General features: G+C 29.2%; 1 protein-coding gene across 5 annotated transcripts in view; it reads right to left on the bottom strand.

Moving 5' to 3' along the window:
• The window catches only part of tws (protein phosphatase 2 regulatory subunit tws), a 320,410-nt gene that overhangs the window by 53,872 nt on the left and 243,667 nt on the right, over positions 1-22,871 (bottom strand). For 4 of the 5 annotated variants that reach the window (XM_075366074.1, XM_075366069.1, XM_075366090.1 and 1 more), the window contains one exon: positions 9,632-9,697. In XM_075366074.1, the coding sequence (XP_075222189.1) occupies positions 9,632-9,697 (66 nt within the window). Of the gene's footprint in view, positions 1-9,631; positions 9,698-9,893; positions 10,060-22,871 lie in introns of those variants that run through there. The other variant, XM_075366101.1, reaches the window with a different exon arrangement.

Genomic DNA, 22,871 nt, shown 5'->3' on the forward strand with positions numbered 1-22,871 from the left:
GTGTAGCTGTTAATTATTCACATTTAATCTATATCCACAGTTTTCATATATATACACACACACAACTAGTGAGATCATACAATCTCTCATCTACATACGTTAAAAATACAAAGTGAACAACATACATACATACATACAAAGTAGAAGAAAAAATACAAGTTTGTAAGGGATTCTACTTCTACAAAAGTCCTAATCGGTTGAAATTGAAGGTTGAAATAGAGACTGAAGTGATTAGTTAATAATCTTAATTTTTCAATTCTCTAACAGCCACGTAGCATAATTTGGGGTCTTCAATTACTGTAACTTTACTTATTAATCAACTGATAGAATTTTAACAGTTAAAATGGTTTCTACTCCTCAAAACAATACCTACACTTTTAATATAAAAATAAACTTCATGCAAAAATTTGCGATTGATAAACTCTACACACATCTGAAACCCTCAGCAAGAGCACTACACTATTCCTTTCATAGTAACTTTTTTTCACATGTAATCAGTTATGGTTTTCCATAAAATTTTTGCATGGATCAAACCTTAAGAACACAATTTAGGACTTAGAAATGATTTTTTTTTTACAGTAAAACTTCTCATAACCAAAATTGTATGGACCAGAGCCAGATATTTTTGTACTTGTACTTTGGAAAACAGTATATTCATTTCTGACTATTTTTAAAAAATCTAAATTATATTATAATGTATAATAATATTTAATCAACTCTTCAAATAAAACAATAAACTAGTCACACAGTTTATCTGACATTACAATTTTTTTTTCAAATATTTCTGGTTTGTTATCACCAATCACCACTCTTTTCAATTTTTATTTTCACAGCTAAATAAACTTATCAATATGGTATTCTAAAAGCAGTGAAGGAAAGTAATATAATATCCTAAAAACACTTTTATCAATCATAATACTTCTAATCCAAATGAACCTACATTGTTTATTACTATAGTTGTTATGAATAGTTGAAAGTGATAAAAATTTCACAGTTTTACTATATACTTATACATTAATATAGCCTACTGCCTTCAACAAGATTAATTTGGTAACTAATTGTCTTTTGCATCTATATTAAAATGTAATCTACATTAACAGGAATGTAAGTAATAAGAATATTTAATGCGCATAGCCTAGATTCATAAAATTATGAAAATAGTGAAGCCTCATCAAAGCAATTAAGTTAAGAATTTGCTTAAACAATAAAGTGAAAATAACATGTGTCTATGTGTAAATGATTTTTATTCTACCGCTTAAGTCTATTCAGTTACTAAAGAATCCAGATATGAAAAGTATGGAAATGGGATGTTTCATTGCATTAAGTTTTTGTTTGAAAAATAATACTGATTATACATTAAAAATCCATACAGGATACACAGATGCTAGTAAAAAATAAAATCAAAATGTGTAATACCCAAGTCGCTGCTGAGAATGGCACAGCCTATGACAAAAAAAAATGTTATGGAAACTTAGTACTAAAAAAAGAATTAATGTGGTTTTTTACTGTCTACATCATTCAGCTGAATATATTTTCCATATTAGCCAAGTCCACAAAATGCAGTTGACTTGAAAATCTAGAAGCAACAAGTTCACTCTTTTCACCACAGTGATGAAGATTAATTTTGCTTGAGTGCTTGTTTTGAGGAGTATGAGGAATATCAACAGGACAACGTCGTGGTTTGTGAATGATGCAGGGCTATCGGTTTGAAGCTTAACATAAATAAATTTATGCAAAAACAAATAAATAAATGTAACAAAAAAAAAGCAAAAATAATTTTCTATAGGCAAGTGGGGTGGCAGTGGCTGCCCTCTCCTGCTACGTACATTTACTAGACCCTCCCTGCTCATTTTATCTGTTTAGCCTCCAGAACCACCTTAAGGTATTATTTAAGAGGATGATATATATAAATGTAAATAAAGTGGTCTCATACAGTCTCAGGTCAACCATTCCTGAAATGTGTGGTTAATTGAAACTCAACTACCAAAGAACACCAGTATTCACGATCTAGTATTCGAATACATATAAAAATAACTGCCTTTACTAGGATTTGAACCTTAGAATTCTCAACTTCAAAATCAGCTGATTTGCAAAGACGAGTTTAACCACTAGACCAATCCAGTGGGCTTGCTCATTTGACCAGGTAGAGTTCAAGAGAAACCATTGCAATTGACAGAATTATTGTTTTCTTAAGTGCCTCCCAACACTTTCATCAATTTTGTGGTGACAAACTTAAAGGAGCAACGCACCAACATCAAATTCTGTTTCCTTTTAAAGACAATGTTAATTATCTGGTTGACCATTATTTCCATAAATTTGTTTTTGTCCCACAAATTTCTCAATTTATAAATTATTCTGAACTGATGTGTTTATACTTGCAACTGTTGTAGTATGACTAATTTTATTTCTCTATCTTTTATTTTCCTTTCATTATGTTTATCTTCCTTTAATTCCCTTTTCATAATCAAAGACATCATTACCTTTTCTATATTTCTGGCCCTATAATTAACTACATCTATTATTCTTAGTTGAACATTTTTCAGAGAATGAATGAGGAATGGTACTCTTTATGTGATTCTCAACCAAGTTTCCGATTTTTTTTCTGGGCATAAGCATACTTGGTACTCAGAGTATTTCATCTTATCAGATTATTACTGTAGTAATTAAAGTAACTTTCATTTCTTTGTTAACAACAGTTTTGTTGTTTTTTTTATATTTATTTATTGACTTTTTGTAATTTTCTTTCTTTCTATAACTCAATTGCATTTTAGCAATCTGTTATTTCTGAAGGTAATTTTTGAGGTCTGTAGTTACTTTTTGTAGTGTAGGAACCTACATTTTTTTTAAAAACAGATCTGAATAACAAACATAAATGAGCAAATATCTCTATATTACTGCACATTTGGATTACTGTCATTTTATTCCATTCAGTAAATAGATTTATTAAAAAAAATTACTGTTATCATCAATCAGATAAAAAATTGTTAACCTCAACTTAGTTTTATAAAATTTGTTAAAATTCAGTTCTTCGGAAGAAAAGTAACAGTTAATGTTCTCAAAAACTGCACTCAATGAATTTGTAATTATAGTATTACTTATATATAATTAATTTAGATTAATTACACTCGCTAAATTTGCAAAAAATATATTTTCAAAAATATTAACTTATTTAGAAAAAACTGAATAGAATTTATTTTTAAACGAATATTTTTTTATACTTTGGTCATAAAATTTTTAATTACACAATCCAATATGACCTAATTTTAATTTCAATTGCACTTATATTATTTAAATTTTATTATTTCAGTTACTGAGTCAACCAGGGGATCAAGACCCAGCCCGAATGAGTTACTTTTAGCCACCGGGCTGGTCTAGTGGTTAACTTGTCATTGTAAATCAGCTATTTCAAAGTAGAATTCTAAGGTTTAAATCCAAATAAAGACGGTTACTTTTATACGGATCTGAATACTAGATCATGTTCTTTGGTGGTTGGGTTTCAATTAATCATATATATCTCAGGAGTGATAGACCTGAGACTGTACAAGACTACACTTCATTTGCATTCATACACATCATCCTCTGAAGTAATACCTTAAGGTGATTCCAGAGGATAATAAAAAAATAAAATGTATTATTTATTTAATTTTACAACTTAATCAACTGAACAAGCAAAGAAACCTAGTAAGGTTTGTAAATGTTACTATACTTTAAATATTACTAATTACAATTTTCTTTATTTTTAGGTCCTTTTTTTGGATATTTTCTCAGCTAAAATCCTTTTGTCACATTGGCTTTTTTCTAATTATCTAAACTTTTAGTTTCTCCTAAGGGAGATGCTAAATCATAAACTTTGTGATCCACTATCACAAAGTAAACTAATAAGTTTAAAAATGTAAGCAACTTCAGAGAATATTTTTATATCAATGACCAAGTTCCTGATCGCATTCTATACACTAACAACAATTTTGAAAGTTTATTATAGCATTATAAATAAACATATGTAATATGTAAACATAATCAATAAACATCCCCTATAAATACAATATATGTAATCTAAAAGAAGTAAGAAAAAGGTGAACTTCAAAGTTAATAAAAAGGTTTTAAGAGATTATACAGGATCAAGAACGCAAAAGTAATAATTTGTTTTTAAATAAACAGATTTAACTTGCGTATTAATGTAATAAGCATCACAGAAGGATTATGTTCCCTTTAATGGGAAAAGAAATTAAAGGGAAGAATTACAGAAATTTACTGTTGCCAATGAAATTTAGCACATTATTATGAAGAATGTAAAAAAAAAGACTGCCAAAAACGTTTTTTAATAACCATTTTTCATTATTTTGGGTATAATACTACTCAGCTAAAAACGCACCATAAATAAGTTTGGGAGATCAGATAACATTTATAATCAGAAAATATTATTAGACTACTGCTTAATCAATCTTCGTAGCTAACATAGGTTACAAAGTTATTAAATATACTTTCAAAATATTTATTTTTTACATTACGAAATTCAATAACACTTCTCTATTAACAGCAACATTGGCTGACAACAGGATAAAATAGCAGCACCAGTCACTGAGAATTGTAAAAAAGAAAAATGAAACCTTTCTCAGGTTTTTAAGAATGTTTGAAAGTTTTAGTTTGATAGTATACAATTTTGTTTATTATGTCATTAAAAAATATTTAAACTTCAAATTAATATCATTATCTACTATCACGAATAAGAACATAACAAACAACATTTTTAGAAAACAAAAGAAAAAAGTGATGGCAAGCCTACCATTCAAGTAATAAAAAATATTAAACATCATAAAATGTATTTTTGATATCAGTTAAAATGTTAAGAAGCATAAACAATTATACAATATTCCGTAACTAACTCTATGTGGAAAATTATGATAAGAGATGTTTGGCTGAATTAGTTAAAAGACCCCACTCACATATGAAAAAGATAATGCAGTGCATTCAGAGTTGCTATGCAATGGAATTATGGAAGTGTAATGACGAATCTTTCTTGATATTACATTTGTCATTATTTAATAGAAATGGCTATTAAAATAATTGGAATAATTTTATAAAAGATGTTGAAAATGACCTCTCCCAACAATGCAACATTAACATGTTTTCTAACACTTACTGTACTGGAATGTCTCGTACGTATGCTGTTATTGTGGTTTTTAGTTCCATCAATTGTGCATGGTCTGTTGCAATACACTGCCTGTTTCACTAATCCCATAGAAAGTAATCTTGAGAAATCAGATCAGGGGATCGTGAAACAACATAAAATTAAACTAAGAACGTTCAATCACAACTCAATAACTGATATCTTGGTTTATTACTGAGCAACACCCAACAAACTCACAGGGCAACCAACCTAACATGGAAAGAACAGAATGTATCACATAATTCCAAAGCATAATGCACAGCGACTTTCTGAACATACTGTATATTGGCAAAGATCTAAAACTAAATTTCTAATTAACTAATCAACAAAAACCTCCTTTCCCAGATTCAATTTACTTATTTATGTAAATTACTTCTCTTACCTTACCAAAAATTATTTTACTTCTGTTTGGAAGTTCAACAATCTACACACTAGAAAAATCTTATGAATCCACTTTTCTGACAAAGCAAAGAAAGTAGACTGAATGCCTTAATTTGATAAAAAGAAAGTAAACTGTCATTTATTTGTAAATTAAATGAAGTTGAACCAATTTTTATAATTTTTGAAACTCTCATCTGACAAATGAGAGCATAACATAATTTCTGAGTCAGAAATGTAATAATTACATTTACTATTAAAAATCTGTCTATTCAGTTTATATAGTTGTTTTTTATCTTTAATAAAAAAATCGGAATTTATATTCTTTAGCATATAAGTTTATGTTAAAAAAATGTAACAAATACCTATAGAAAGTGTTAAAAAATATATTTACCAATATAAAAAATATTGCCTAATGCTGTGCTTTCTAAAAGTTAAATGTAAGAACAATTAATCATCAGTATTTACCCAAATAACATCATAATTCATTATAAATCAAGTAATCCACCATGAAAACAAAATAGTTCAAACAAAGGAAGACCGTCATCTCTTGTTAGATGAAGATCTCCTGATAGGAATGACTGCTTCTAATATTCTGATGATTACAAACATCTCAGGAAATAACACCTTAATAAAAGGAAAATGGAAAGTAAAAGTATCAGCAAAAAAAGAATTAATTCAGTTCCTTTAGATCGCAGACTACCCAGCTGCACACTCTTGGCAACAGTATAACACTGGTTTCTACAGTAGCTGGTCTTGTGTTCAATCTGCCTTACTAGTTTTATTTCTTTTTTCTAACAGTCTCCTGATCATGACACGCAAGATTGCATGGTGGTCTGTGCCGGCCTCCTGGTCAAAGCGCACAAAGTCACATGTCAGCTATGCAAGCCTATTGCTGCTTCTAGTTTTATTTTTAAAAATTAAGCCTTTATAATACTATTTACAGTAGTGTTGTGTTTAATTTTTAACACAGTACAATGTTTTTAACTGTCTGATCTGGACGTGAACAGCTGTGTTTTGTTTTGAAACTTCGTTATTGATTTACATTGTATATGAAAATGGCTTCTACAAGTGCCGATCGTGTTTATGTCAGTAATATTGAAGATTTAGTGTTTTTAAGTGATAGTGACCATTCTGTTAGTTTTATTAATGTTTCTAACAACAGTGATTCTAGCAATAATGACAAAAATTTAGATGACTGGGCCAGAGGTGATAATAGGTTATGTCCAGCTATTGACCGCATTAAATCCAATTAATTTTAAAGAACCTAATTTATTTGTACATGACTATGGCCCTAATGATTTACCAAAAGGTTCTAATGAGTTAGATTTTTTGGACAACTCATTGGAACATTCTCTTCAAGAAAAATAGTAGGACATAAATGAAGTCTTCCAGCTGCAATAAAATCCCCAAAATCATCCCATCCACTCATTAAACTTGAAAAATATGTTCAGAATTGTTTATTTTATAGCTCTAAAAAAAATAAAAAGTCTATCAGGAGGAGGAATTAGGTATTCATTCAAGTGTAAACAGTGCAATCTCCAATTATGGAGTTGCACTGAGTATCATCAAGAGAGAGGTGTTGAAGTATCCCAATAAAATAATAGTTGAACTTTTTCTTAAGTTTTAATTTTTTATATTAATTAATTTTAGGTTTTTCAGGAATAAACCAAATTTTATTGCTGCGGTGATTAATATAATAAAATAAACAGTAAGTGAGTGAAGATCAACCTAAAATAGACATTTCTTCAAATTAATAAGTTAAGTTACCACCTAACAGGTAGTTGAAATAATTATTTGGAGCGGGTTAAAAAAATACATTTATAATGTTTAAAGTAGTTATAATAAAGATAACTTTTCTGAATGAGCAGTTTCCTTAATACAATTCCCTCATTCAGTGGGAATTGATATCTCCAAAAAAAAGTTTCTATTTGTTTCAGATAATGAGAATACCCACAGTATGGCAACAAAGAAGTCCCTTTCCAGAAAAAAAATTAACATAATTTGTTTATCATTCAAAGTTGATTTAATATTTTTACACATAAACTTACTTTAAATTACATCTGTATGTGCTCCTCCACTGACCACAAACATATCAATCACCAGATGCATTTAGAAGTTTTTTCAAGTTCAAGGATCAAAGTTGTGAAAACAGTCTCTGAAAACTGTTCTTCAGCTCGTCAACATTCCTTAGTTGCAAATAGAAGAATTTTGATTATGCCCTAAAGGAAGCTGTCACAATTTGTAAGTTTGAACTTTTAGACAGCCACTAGATTTTAAAGCTCTTACCACCATGTTCACCCTTCAAAATGTTAAATTTAAAAAGTTCTTTGCCGACTCAGCATTGGTGTTGAGTTTCATCAAATTCCATACCAATCAATTGAACCCGAGGATAATAACCTTCAAACATGTTATATGAGCACTTCCTTCAAAAAGTGTAGTCTTATACTTTGTGAGAAAGAATTTTGTGGCCATTCTGTAAGATATCTCAAAGAGTATCATCACTGAACATCAAAAAATAATACAATAAACTACCAATGGTACAATTTTAAATGCCTGCATTTAAGAAAAATTTCACTAATTCAATAGAGAAGATTAACAATTGTGAAAACAGTAACCAACAGGATAGGCAACTAGAAAAATAAAAGTAAATAAGCTATTTGATGATATTTTTAATTTTAAAAAGTTATGAAAATGAACAATATATATATATTATCACTTTACTTAGATTTCTATCTAAAAAAGAAAAAAATATCTCTCATCTAGCATAAATCTAAGCTTGCACATAAGAATTTATCACTTTTAGACAGAGTTGTATTTACTTTCAAAATATATTACAACTAAACTATTATCTTCACAGAGTTAGTCCTACTAGATAACCAGTTTAATGTAGGTACCCAGCATCAGAATCTTAGAAAACAAGCAAACAATAACAGAAATAAGTGAATCAAAATTTATTTCATTCAAATGCTACTAATTCTACATGAACATGTTTCTATAAACTAACAACAGCTAATAATTTAACAGAAAAACAAACATTCAAACTTCTTACAACTTTAAACTGCAAACACAGACTTTTGATGATGTAAATAAACTATTTTCTTAAGTTGTTTACAAGGCAAATAATTCCTAAAAATGACAAGATATGTAAATTCTACTACCATAAAAAATAAGCCTTATTTGCCATCACTTTCTAATTAATCTTTATTTACTAATAATTCTATAAATAATAAAACAGAGTAAATATAAATTAGAGAAAATTTAACAAATGTGCAATCCTATTTTAAAATATAATTTGTATTGAAACTTTTTGAAGCGTAAATATAAATGTAAATCTGTAATCGGCTGAATCAAGAATTCATAATCAGCTTTCTTATTAATAAACAAAGAAAAAACAAGATATACTATAAATACCCCTAGTGGGGAATAATATACCTAACCAGAAATCAGTACTCTGATTCAATAATTAGTTACATGTCATGTCCTACTTACAAACTGTTAGGTTATTAAAATGAAATGCTGATAAAAAATTAAAAATCATCACACAAGGACTTTCAATATACTTTTAAAATATATATTCATATATAAAACGTTAAATAAGGTCCTTTATTTCAAGTAAAGAATAAAACTACAATCAACGGTTCAAAACATACAATAAGAATTCTTCAATCGAAGAAAATAATTAAAAAATTTCTGATGATATAAATAAATTTAAAGGGAAAGCTAATATATTTAATTTATTAAAAAAATAAATACATATTTGACTGTAATGTAAAAAATTACGGAAAAACAATTTTTTTCAGATACGTACGTAAAATAATTAAAGGCAACTACAAACAACAAAAAAATAAATATGAATATTAAAAATTGCAGGAATTTTATAATAATATCGATGAAAATACGTTAGACATAATTTTAAAAAGTTAACCTAACATGTGAAGAACATGTAAGTGTAGGTATAAATAAAGTATAACTTCCATCATGTTGTCTTCAAACGTTACAGCAGGGGTTAATTTTTGGAACACAACCATTAATTAAACTTCTTTCAGTTATGATACAAATGTAAAACCTATAAACTTCACTCACCGTCTGTCACATCGTCCTCTAGCGTCCCTTTCACCTGCGAAAAACACCACTGGATATCTCCATTGCCTGAAACCATTCATTAAATTTTAAAATCCTGCGAAAAATAATCACATAAAATTCAAATTTAATGAAATTATATTTGTTTGTACAAAATTTAATAAAGCAATAAAACCGTTAATAACTTCAGTTTAAAAAGACTAGACAGTACGTAATTATAAAGGACATAGAAAATAGGCCACTATTTATAAAGAAAACAACTCACCGGCCATATCACCCAACCGAAACACAAAACAAAATGTTTTTTGTTTATATCCTACTTTTAGAGAAAAATTACGCACTCAATTAAAACCACGAAAAGACGAACCGAAAGGAGAACACTCACATTTCAACAAAAATTACTACATGTAATGGCGGTACTCACGAGTGCAAATCGAGCAGCGTGACGTCACGGATGAGGCGCAGTAAGACGACCGCACTGACAAAGAGTATAAAGTATGCTACACGAAATTCCAATACAATTTTTTTTTTAATTTTTTTATATTAAATACATAAAATTATTTCCTAAATTCAAATTTTCGTAATTGTTAACAATATAGGGTAGAATAAGTTCAATGAAGATATTTTGAAAGTGGAAAAGTAATACAGAAAACAAAAGAATATAACCTTGGCGGGAATATTTTTTCTACATGGAGCTGGAGGTTACTAAATGATTATCCCTCAAATATCTTCAAATATGTTTTTCGTTAATAGCATCGCCTGAAGCCATCATAAATTAGTTTAACTTAAGAAATGGGTCACATAAGCTAGAACCAACAATGAATAGTCTTGCCTTTGGTCACACATTTTTAGTAAATAAATGAAAAAGATTCTGAATAACAGAAAATTTTTTTTTGATCTTGTAATTCTTATCAAATTCAAATACTTCTAATCTGTCATTAAATTACCGAATGATAAAAATACGGGAAATGTTTACTATACATTATGAATAAAATGCTAAAGGTTTTATCATTTTTTTTGTCTTCAGTCATTTGACTGGTTTAATGCAGCTCTCCAAGATTCCCTATCTAGTGCCAGTTGTTTCATTTCAGTATATCCTCTCATCCTACGTCCCTAACAATTTGTTTTACATATCTTAAACATTGCCTGCCTAGACAATTTTTCCCATCTACGTGTCCCTCCAATACCAAAGTGACTATTCCAGGATGTCTTAAGATGTGTCCCATAAGACTGTCTTTTATTTTAGCTATATTTTTCCAAATGCTTTTTCTTCATCAATTTGCCACAATACCTCTTCAATTGTTACTTTATCCACCCATTTGATTTTTAATTCTCCTATAGCACCACATTTCAAAAGCTTCTAATCTTTTCTCCTCAGGTACTCCGATCGTCCAATTTTCACTTCCATACAAAGCTACGCTCCAAACATATACTTTCAAAAATGTTTTCCTGAGGTTTAAATTAATTTTTGATGTACTCAAGTTATATTTCTGAGTAAAAGCTTGAACAGAATTCTTCTACCTTCATAATCTCTTCTCTTCCTATTTTTATATTCAGTGGTCCATATGCATTATTTGTACATTTCATTACTTTAGTTTTGTTTTTGTTTATTTTCAAGAGGTAGTTTTTGCATAGGACTTCATCCATGCCATTAATTGTTTCTTCTACATATTTTTTACTCTCAGCTAGAATTACTATATCATCAGTAAATCGTAACATCTTTATCTTTTCACCTTACACTGTTACTTCGGATCTAAACTGTTCTTTAACATCATTAACTGCTAGTTCTGTGTAAAGATTAAAAAATAATGTGGGTAGAGAACATCCTTGTCAAACTCCCTTTTTTATTACAGCTTCTTTCTTTGTTCTTCCATTATTACTGTTGCAGTTTGGCTCCTGTAAATGTTAGCAATTGTTCTTCTATTTCTGTACTTAAACCCTAAATTTTCTAAAATGCTGAACATTTTATTCCAGTCTATGTTATTAAATGCTATGTATGTTAGTTTGTTTTTCTTTAATGTTCTTTCTACTATTAACCTGAGGGCTAAAATTGCTTTCCTTGTCCCTATACTTCTTCTGAAACCAAATTGGTCTTCTAACACTTCTCCCACTTTCTACTAAATTCTTCTATACAGAATTCTAGTTAATGGCTTTATCACAGTGAACTACACAGTTTTAATAATCATAATTAAGAAAAATCACAAGAAAACAATGTAAGAAAAATAATAATTATTTATCCTATATGGAAGAAGTGAGAGTAAAAGGACATCACTGCACTACAACAGAATAATTTTAACACTGACTCCTACAACTTTAAATAATAAAAGAACTAAGTTTTCACAAATTGAATTAGCCAGCAAACATGGTGTAGCTTAAAACAACATGAATAAAACCCAAAATTGTAATGTAAAATTTCATTCACTCTGCCTTAAAACTCATCATCTCATAAATTAATTACAAGAGCCAAATCATTAGCAACAAAATCTAATTACTTAAGTTTAAAAAAATATAGTTTCTTTTATCCACTTTTTAATTTTTACTTTTGTTTCAAGCATTCAGAACTAATATATAATTATTTCATCAGATTGGCGGGCTACTGATCAGCCTTATATTATTGCACATTGTTGATACCAGATTTAGTACATCAAAGAATTTGTGTGTGTGTGTTTTTATATATTTAACATCATCATGGGTTTGTGATTTTTATTTATATATGTTCTTTTTGTGTATTGATATACCTCAATGTGGTCCCTAAGACTAACCATTGATAAAGAAAGACAGTTCCAAAAAAACTTCCTACACAAAATAATAGAGTAAATCATAGAAAATTGATTGCTTCAAATTAATTAAATTAATTAATTAAACAGATCTATTTCGATTAATTATTATTTACTTTTACTAATTATTGTTCAAATTAATTTATCTTCTGTCGTAAATATCACCAAATTTTCTGCAGTTGCAATTTCTTTTTGTCTGCAATCTTCTGCAGTAGTGTTAGCATAGTAGGAATAATTTTTATTATCAGTTTTATAAAAAAATATAGAAATAAATGACATTATATCTAGTGTTAATCTCTAAAGAACAATTTGATTCTGTTTTTAAAAATATTTGAGTCAAAAAAGGGTTAGTGTTAATAAAATATTTTTCTGCATTGTAACAAATCATTAATATTTCAACTGAAATATCAACTGGTAGCAGTTTATAAATGCAATAAATTATTATCTCTTACAAATAGTAATAGTAATTTTGCCATTATGTTGGCAATACTAAATTTGTAATATTTTCAGCATATTTTACACAACTTTGATTAAAAAAATGACGATTATTTATTATGAAAATGACAAAACAAAATTATTATTTTTATGACTTATAGCATCAAATTTACAATATAACAGAAATATTATTAAGTGTTCAATTACGCACGATAACTCAGCGAAAGTCATCCTAGAAGCAATGTTTTATTCAACATAAGTTATTGCTGTGTTTAATAATGTCTGAAAGGACAGTTAAATATACATTCTACTACAGAATCTGGTTATATGGATAATATTTACTAATCAGCAGCTTTAAGTAAGATAAGAAAGTTTTATTAAAGAAGTTTTAACAGTTGTTTATTCTCAAATCTTGCAAACATGAAATAAATTTGCAAAAAATCAAACTTTTTTCCAGTTGAAAATCTCAACTGTGTTTTTTTAACTGGTAGGTGTTTTTACTAGTATGTTATCTATTTACTATAATCAGTGAGAGATATTACTAATTTTTCCTTCAATATCTTCTAAAGCACAATAATTTTATAAATTCCTTAAGTATCATGTACATCACATCAATAATTACTAGTAAATGAATCCTTCTACAGGATATTAAGAAATTCATATAAAAAATATATGTATATGCAAGAAACAACCTTAGAAAGAGTTTGGATTTCACATATCTTATAGTTCTTTCATGCATCAGTACAAAATGTGGTTTATCTTTTTTATTAAATTTAAAAAAATTATTCACTTTTGAAATAAATGCATTTGCATTTCAAAATTTTTTTATAACTGTGTAACTTTATCAGGTTTTAGTTCTTAAATGACAATTGCTTAAATGGACAACCTATAAATATATTAAAAAGATTACAATAAAAATCATTCAATGGAAACTGTTTCCATTGAACTTCTAATTTTTTCCCAATCAATAAATGTGTAATATGCCCAAATAAATTCAAGGATTTTCCATCATGTAAAATTTTGTTGTTTTATGCAGCCAAATAATATATTTTTAACAGGAAATCTAATTTCTCAATGAGGATTAATTTTGAGAACCTGCAGTTATTCATGACATAATTAATCAAATTCTACATCAATCGATGTACTTGCCATCTTTATTGTAAAGCCACATAAACATTATTTACTACTATTTTCACTACCAAATTCTATTCTTTAAAGGATGTAAAAAAAAATTATGATTTTATCCTTTTTTTTTGTTTTTTTTTTTTTTTTTAGTTCTAAACTACCCTAAACAATTTATTGGGGATAAAGTTTCAATGGAGTAAAAATATTTTTTAGTATTATTGTAGGTCGGTTATCATAATTGTAATTAATTAAATAATTTGTTGATAACTCTAATAAGATGTTCTACATTTAAATTATGTTTGTTCTTCAGCTTTGGATAAAAATTGATGTTTAATTATCTCTTAACAACACTGATCATAACAATTTTTAAAAATAAAACAAACAAAAACTGATGTATAATTTTGTTTTAATGGTGTTAATTTTTATCCCTCTAGATGTTAAAGCATGTAACAGAGATAACTACTGCAATTAATTAAAAAATGATTGCTTCTCAAATTTACATTTCTTAATTTTTAAGTCCCCTTTTCCCAAAAATACTAAAATTTTGGTTAAAAATTCTTTGTATATGGATGTCCATATTATTTTTGTATATGTAATATACAGTTTATTTGTGCATATGTAACGTATGTGTTTGGGTGTCAAGTTCACAAAATAAACATCAAAACTCAAAAAATGTGTCCACTGTCAGATTTCTGAAATTTTAAGTGAAAATACCAGAAATGATGATGAAAAAGAACCAGAGTTCAAGGGAAGTCAAAAGAAAATGTACAATAAGACAATGAGTGGCTCACAATCAGTGAATCATGAATGTGGGTCATCAGTTATTTGATGCAAGTGGTCAACTCAAAAGTTTTTGAGAGCAAATTTTTATGGTCACAATTTTGTGTTTTTCTTGAATTTTCCAGCAACTTCAAATTCAGTTTACTCTACTTGTATGAAGTTTGTAAGCTTGTGTGACTCCTCAATTCAAAAGGTCATGATGCGATAAATCTGCCAGATAGTGTGAATCATTAGAATCATTGTTCATTCCTTCGGTTACACATACTTTACTCAGTATAAAACCAATCATGCTGGCAGTCTTTTGACTTTCTCATGAGATACAGAGAGCAAGGTCAAGGATTCCTTTGGGATATCACCAGTGACAAGATGTCAGTTTCCTATATAAATTTGAAATTAAAACAGCAATCAAAGGAGTGAGGACGCATCATCCCTGAAGAATATAATTCAAGAGACAAATTCAGTCTACAAATCATGTGGACTTTTAGAATTCTTTTTTCAAAATACAAAGATAATGCAGCCTCCTACTCTGAGATTCTGAAGAAACTGAATCAGAACTGAGTCCCGAACAAAACTAATATATAGTTCATGGAGTTCCTGCCTCATATGTACACTGCTGTTAAAACTTAAGCCCTAATCAAATCAATCAGTTAGGAAAAATTATCTCCCTTACACCTCAGTTTTAGCACCAAATGATATACACCTATTACTGCATTTGAAAAAGTTCCTTTTTTTCCAATTACCATTTTCAACAATGATGCTTGATGTTTTCATCAAAAGAGCTGTATAGAAGTTGGAAAATGTATAGTGTAATTTCAGTTTCAAGTTTTATGCAGCCAAATAAAATATTTTTAACAGGGAGCCTAATTTCTTAGTGAGGACTAATTTTGTGTACCTGTAAAATTGCTCATGTTATAATTAATCAAACTCTACATCAAATACATCATGTACATGTCATCTTTAGTGTAAAGTAATGTAAACATTATTTACTACTACTTTTATTACCAAACATTATTCTTTAAAGGATGTAAAAATAAGTACAATTTTATTTTTTTTTAATCCTAAACTACCTAAACAATTTAAATGGAGATAAAGTTTCAATGGAGTAAAAATATTTTTTGTATTATCACAGGTCATTACCATAATTAATTTCTTGTAATTAATTAATTAATTAAATGATTTAAACACAAGAAATACAGAAACTAATCCAAATCACATGATAATGTAAAAGTTTTCAGGGATCCATACATAGGTAGCTAGATTGAACAAGATGTATCTATGTATGTATCTATGTGTGAACAAAAATTGACTGAACTTTAGTGAAGGGTACTACCCTGAACTCAACAGACAAGGATACTGCTAATTACGAGGGATATCTTTAAAGTGAAGATCGCTGGTAAATTTCTTGATAATCACCAAGGACTTGTTGAAATGCATTGATGATGAAATCAGAAAAGATCATCACTCAACGATTACTGACCTGGCCCTTCTTTTTTCTGATGTTTCAAGAGTTGCATTGTTAAAGGTTGCATTGTTCATGACCATTTAGGCTTCAGATAGGTTTGTGCACGTTGGGTGCCGTACATCTTAACAGAACATCACAAAAAATCCGAATGGGATCTCTGCTTTGGAATTTTTGATGCGCTACGCAGAGAAAGGTGATGAGTTCCCTAACTCAGTTGTTACCAGTGATGAAATATGGGCTTTTATACTACACGTCAGAAAGAAAATGGCAGTCAAGTGAATGGTGTCATCCTCAATCACCAATCACACCAACAATAGTCACGCCACAGCCATTTGGACGCAAACTGATAGCCACAGTCTTATGGAATCGGTTTGACATACTGCTGATTAATTTCATGCCACATGGAATGACTATAAATGCAGAGACCTACTACAAAACTGTACATAAGTTACGACATGCCATTCACGATTGGCGATGTAGGCAGCTGACCGATGGTGTCGTCCTTTTTTTTTTGACTCTCCTCCCCTGGGCCGGTCCGACTGGTTGGTATTGCGCCACCCAAGGGAGTGCCTGTTGTACTTAAATGGGCCTTCCCACCTAACGGCTGTATGTCCGGCATGGCAGGTCGGCCCACCGGTCAGTTCTTTTGAGTCTATTGATATGCCCATCTATATATATCGCCACGCCATACCATGATTGTCTTGACATGACAATTGGGTCTTTTCTTTGATCTTTCCTATCAAGAAAACCCTTGGAGTCCCCAGTGGTTCATCGAAACTGGCACACCTCAGCATGCCAGTCCTCACCACTGGGGCTATCCGCCCTTCCCTATACTAAGATCAGAACCCCAATCTCCTCTCGTCCTCATTTTTCTGCAATAATATTTTCTTAATAGCTGAATCAACCCTCTTCCAGGCATCTTCACTCTGCAACATGTGATTAATTAATCTGCCATTACCATCAGATGATAGATCGATGTCTACTAATTCTTCTCTCCATTTATGGCAGTCAGTAAATGTGTGTTCAACATCATTTTCGCGATCGCAATACATACATTCTGTCGATGCTCTTCTACCGATTCTGTGCAAGTAAAAATTAAAGTTGCCATGCCCTGTAAAGTATTGTGACAGGTGAAAATTCACTTCTCCATGCTTCCTATATACCCAGCTTTTAATATTGGGGATGAGTCTCTTTGTTCTACCTCCAGGGCCATTCTCATTCCACCTGTCCTGCCACTTTGCCATTAGCCGCTGCCTTGATTCGTGAATTCCAACTCCCTGGTCTCTTTCAACTCTTAAAAGTGCCAATAAATCAATCGGTGGGACTCCAGCGAGCACACACAAAACCTCATAGGAGACAGTCCTATATGCAGAAATCACTCCAAGCAACAGTCTCCTATGGGTCCTGATCATACGTGCCAGGTTTTTCTTTACTTGCACTGAAATCCACCAAACCGGCACCGCATAAAGCATGGACGATATTACCGAAGACGCTATGACCCTTCTCTTTGACGCCTTAGGCGCTCTTTGGTTCGTCATAATGATATTTAAAGATTTTATCATTCTGTCAGCCCTGTTACAAACTTCGTTTATATGTTCGGTGAAGGAACCGTTCCTCTGAAAGGTAACGCCTAGGTACTTCAGCTTATCAGTTTCTGCTATTGGTTCACCATTGATCCTGATATCCAGCCGATCAATGATCCTTCTTCCAGTGAAAGTGATAAATTTGCATTTATCAATGTTCAGCACTAAATTTTTATTACATAGCCAGTTTTCTATCATTTGTAATGCCAAATTGGCCTTATTTTGTACTTCCAGTGCATGTCTATCACTCGCAAGGATCACCAGGTCGAGGTCATCTGACCTCGACTCCTGCAGGATAATCCAAATTCAGGATTCCGTTAAAAGTTAAAGCCCATAACAACAGGCCCAAAACGGAGCCCTGGGGAACTCCACCGTGTATGTTGACTTCCAAATCTCCACTTTGCGTTGCAATTCTGCACGATCTGTCAGAGAGGTATCTCCTCACCTGTCTCCTAAGATATGGGCTTACGTTCTTAGACAATGCACTGTGAATATGGCTCCATTTGATAGAGCCAAAAGCATTCTTAACGTCTAGGGAGACAAGTAACGGAATCCCTCTTGTTCGCCAAGTACCTCTTCTGACATCTGCTATCCAAATAGTTACTTTCTTCGCTGCCAACATGGCAGCAACATAAATGTTGGGTGAAATCACCCAACATTTATTTATAAGATATAGATAACCTCTTGTAGAACCAGCAAATAATTCTTACTTCTCTACCTGTTAACCTTCTGCACAGAAAGGCAACCATGCTAAACCTAAGCTCTTACATATATTGGTATCCTATAATAAAACAACTAAATAAAAGTGGAAATGGTGTAAAAAGGTACCATAAGGTACAAACTATTGATAAAAAACTATTGATATAAAACTTTTGAACATTTTTTTTCTTAAACTGCCATTTGGTATTCATTTTCCAAATAGAATGAACTCTTAGTTCATAGGATACTCTTTAAAAGACTAAGTATGCTGATTTCATGTCTAAAGTAGAAATAAAAATAAACACGGTAGCCTGACAGACAGTAGTTAACATTTTATAAGAATAAAACTTACTAGCAACATTTTTGAAAAAATTAGAATTATGACCGAATGTTTTATTTGAAAATTTTATAATAGTTGACAATTGTTTAGCTACATAAAAAGTTGCCTTTAAACACCAAAAGATTGCATTTTCTGAAAAAAAAAATATTTTTCACTAAAAGCTGCTCTGTTGAAAATTGCCATTTATTTCTTTATTTTTTTCTTTTATTTATTTCCCATTTATTATCTTTACCAGAAAAAATTTAGAGTATAACAGCCACCTTTTACTGTCCGAGTAATTTTATCCCCTAATACTAAACTTCCTGATAAAAAAAAGAAACTTACACCCAGAAAGAGTTTCTTAATTTTTTTAACTTTTGCTAATTGCTTTTCAATCAAAGTTAAAACTGTAACCTCAACACCTAGAGAAAAAATTAACTGAGCCTTTCCTATTTTTTTAGTATCAAAATATTCAAATTTAGGCTTAAATCAGTTAAACTAGAGGTTTAATATCTGGAAAAAATTGCAAGAAATTTACTACAGATGATGCAAATTAATTTAAAAATAATCAAACAAATTAAGAGAGGATGAACATGATTTTAGTCAGACTGATCACAGAATGACAAAAGGTAATAACTAAAACATGACTATGAATCTCTTCTTTTTTTTAATGATCTCAAGCATTAATATTCAGTATAAATTGATAAAATTCTGAATTAGGATAGAAAGATTAACTAGCTAAATTAATCTGGTAAAAAGGTATTTTTATATAATAAAGTATAAGTTTATATATTCTAAAAAAACTGGTTATTCAAATAAGATTTAAATAACCAGGATTTATTATTATTCAGTTGATAATGTATTTCTTACATTTACGATTGGAAAATTAAAAGAATCATTAACAGGTAAAACAGTAAATATATTAACTTATAGTAAAGCTATCATTCTCTTTCATTTAAGATAAAGATAAATAATAGTTGCCTGAACAAGCTGTTAACATTGTAGTAATAGAAGAATCACATACATATTAATCGTACAAGCCTAGAAATGATAATCAGAATGTTGACTAGCTATCAAGCTAGTCCAACTGGTTACACAATGGGAGGATTATCAAAGCCAACTTTCTAATCCAGTTTTCTACATACTTATTTTCAAACTATACTGCCAACACTAAAAAATTCATTAAATATAAATGGATATACAAGCTCACTCATACACAATCTACACTCTCACTCACTCATACATCTGTTCTCACATACGAACAACTTACAAACAGAATGAACTAAAATACTTAACTAATAGAAGATAGTAATTTAAATTCCATACAGTCCTTTTTTACTGAAATTGTATGGGTTTGTTTGAAAATAACGAATTCATTTTAAAAAAAAATGTATAATATTTTAACATTGTTTTGTTAATATGACTAAATAATAAAAAAAGGTTCTAATTCTTGAATATGTAACCCTGATAATATGTATTCTTCTGAGATCTTGTAAAAGCCTATGAATATTTTAAGCGTTTATTAATTGTTAAGATAAATTTTTTTTAAACTTTTATTGTTACTACTACTACTAATTTTATTATTTCTAATAACATTTACATTAGTACAACATCCCAGAAACATTTATTACCAAGCCAAATAGTTTGTGAATATATAAATTAAAACTTATTTTTAATTTATCAACATTCATTAATTTCTTACAAAATAATTTTATAAGAATTTTTAAATACTTTTTCAAAATTTCTGAAAAATTCTTTATAAAATTTTATGTAATATTTCACAAAGCCAAAGCTAAATGGTAAAACAATTAATTAAATCAGTTCTTACAATTTAAGATGTTCAATATTAATTATAAATGAATATGTTGATAATTGCAATATATTCACTTTGAATGTTTAAATGCTATTATGAGTAAAAAAAACCATATATACAAATCCAATTCAGTTTATTACAATTAAATTAAAATATTTATTAAGGTTTGGAAACAAACAAGCTCAGAGATTAAAAAAAACAACCATAAAAATCCAACAAAAGAAAAAAACCATAAAATAATAGAGCAATTTATCCTAAAATAGAAAATTAATTAAATATCCCTTTTTAATAACTTTAATATTTCATCCAGAGGCTATAATAAACTACAAAATCCAAACTTATTCAGATGTTTAAAAAATTAAATGTAACTAAGAATCTTCATCATCATCATCATATGTCCTGAGGCAGGTTCCTTGCAGCATATCTGTTCCAATTTCCTCTGTTTCCAGTTAAAATTTTAAGATCTTAATAGTTTATGATAAGTACTTTACTGTCATCAGCAAGATTCTTATATTAAAATAAATTATGTAAAAATAAAATTATATAAAAATAAATAAATGTATTTACGTAATCATATAAATACGCCATGTTTTAATGACAAAATAAAAATATGCAAATGCTAACTAAAGGTTTACCCCCTTTAAAAGTTAAGACAATCAGGATGGTGAGAAAATATCATACTTTTAAATCATTTAAGCTCTAGATATCATCAAAAGCTTGTTTTTTAAGAATCAATGTGCACCAATACTGCACATATCTTAACTATGAATTTACAAAGAATGGTGTGCTTGGTTTTCAGTATTAAATAAAATATAATGAAATAAAAATTTAACAGTTAACAAGTTTATTAGTATTATATTTTAATCTATCAAAAAATTAATCTAATGGAAGAACAATTGATGTTTACCTTACTATCTTTAATTCCACAGTATATAATAATTTCAGGAAAAGTAGTATTCTGGAATACTCTACAACCAGTTTAATTTGTGAAGTTGCTTTTTCCCTTCAAACACAAAGTAATTTTGTAACTTCATTGTTTTATTTTCCACAAGAAGCAGAAACAGCAATAAGAAGCTCCACTCTTCACAACAGTTGTCCATTCACTGATAACCACGGAAGATGATTTATTAACCCACTCACATATATTTGTTGCAGTTCACTTTTTCTTCACTTTACTTCATTGTTTTGATATTTTTATATCTTATAATGATATCTTAATTTGAATTAAATAAATTCATCATCAGTATTTTATAACATTATAATTTATTTTGTAAACCTTGAAATAGCAGGATTATTACATGGGGAAGTAAATGAATGGTAAATCATGGTAAGTAAGTTCATGGTAATCTTGTTACCATTAACCTACTTCAATTAACCTTTTTTGTAGGTTATTTTAAGCATCTTTTCTTGAGATTCAGATTACCAAAATGCTAGATGTATTCAATCTGAGTAATAGAGCTGATAACGTAAGAAAATTAATGGGTACACAAAATGAAGACCGTTTCCTGAAATTCACAGTAAATATGATTCTACAGTAACACTTCTGTGAAATGTCATTACTAACAGTCTAACTCCATAGTAAAATATTAGAGTACAACAATCTATATATAATAATTCCATATTTTTTAGAAAAAAGGATACAAAAAATTATAGTCTTGTATGGGATTATAAATAACAGGCGTAGTTTCTGAATTACAGTTATAATCTGCAGTTTTTAACCTTGTTAATAGAAGTTAGTTACTAGTTGTTATTAATGTTGTTCAGAATTGCAATAATGTTTTTAAAATATTTTTTCTTAGGGTTCATAAGATATTAGTAAAGTTATTTTTTTTTATATTTGTGATTACCTTAGCACTCTATCTTTCAATACAAGAAGACAGTTTCCATTCTGCATTAATGTGAAAACAGTAAAAGTGTGAAGATTAAATTTAAGGAATTAAATACTAATTTTCAGAGAAATTCTAGGAAATCTAGGTGATAAAGGATAAAAAACAAGTTGAATGAGTGATATATGCATCTCCATTCTATATCAGAGCCTACACATTGGAATGGATTAGTTTTAGTATTAGTGAAATTATTAAGTATAACAATTTAAAAAAGAATACCCAAATAACTAGATATGAGATATTTAAACACATTACATATAAAAAGAATTTTACAGTGAGTTTTCAGCTACTCATATTTTCTGTTTAATTATATAGTCAGAAGTAAAATAATCATGAATAAGAATTTTTCAGATTAACATGACAA

Source organism: Lycorma delicatula, chromosome 1 (genome assembly GCF_047948215.1).
Source record: "Lycorma delicatula isolate Av1 chromosome 1, ASM4794821v1, whole genome shotgun sequence".
Classification (NCBI taxonomy): domain Eukaryota; kingdom Metazoa; phylum Arthropoda; class Insecta; order Hemiptera; family Fulgoridae; genus Lycorma; species Lycorma delicatula.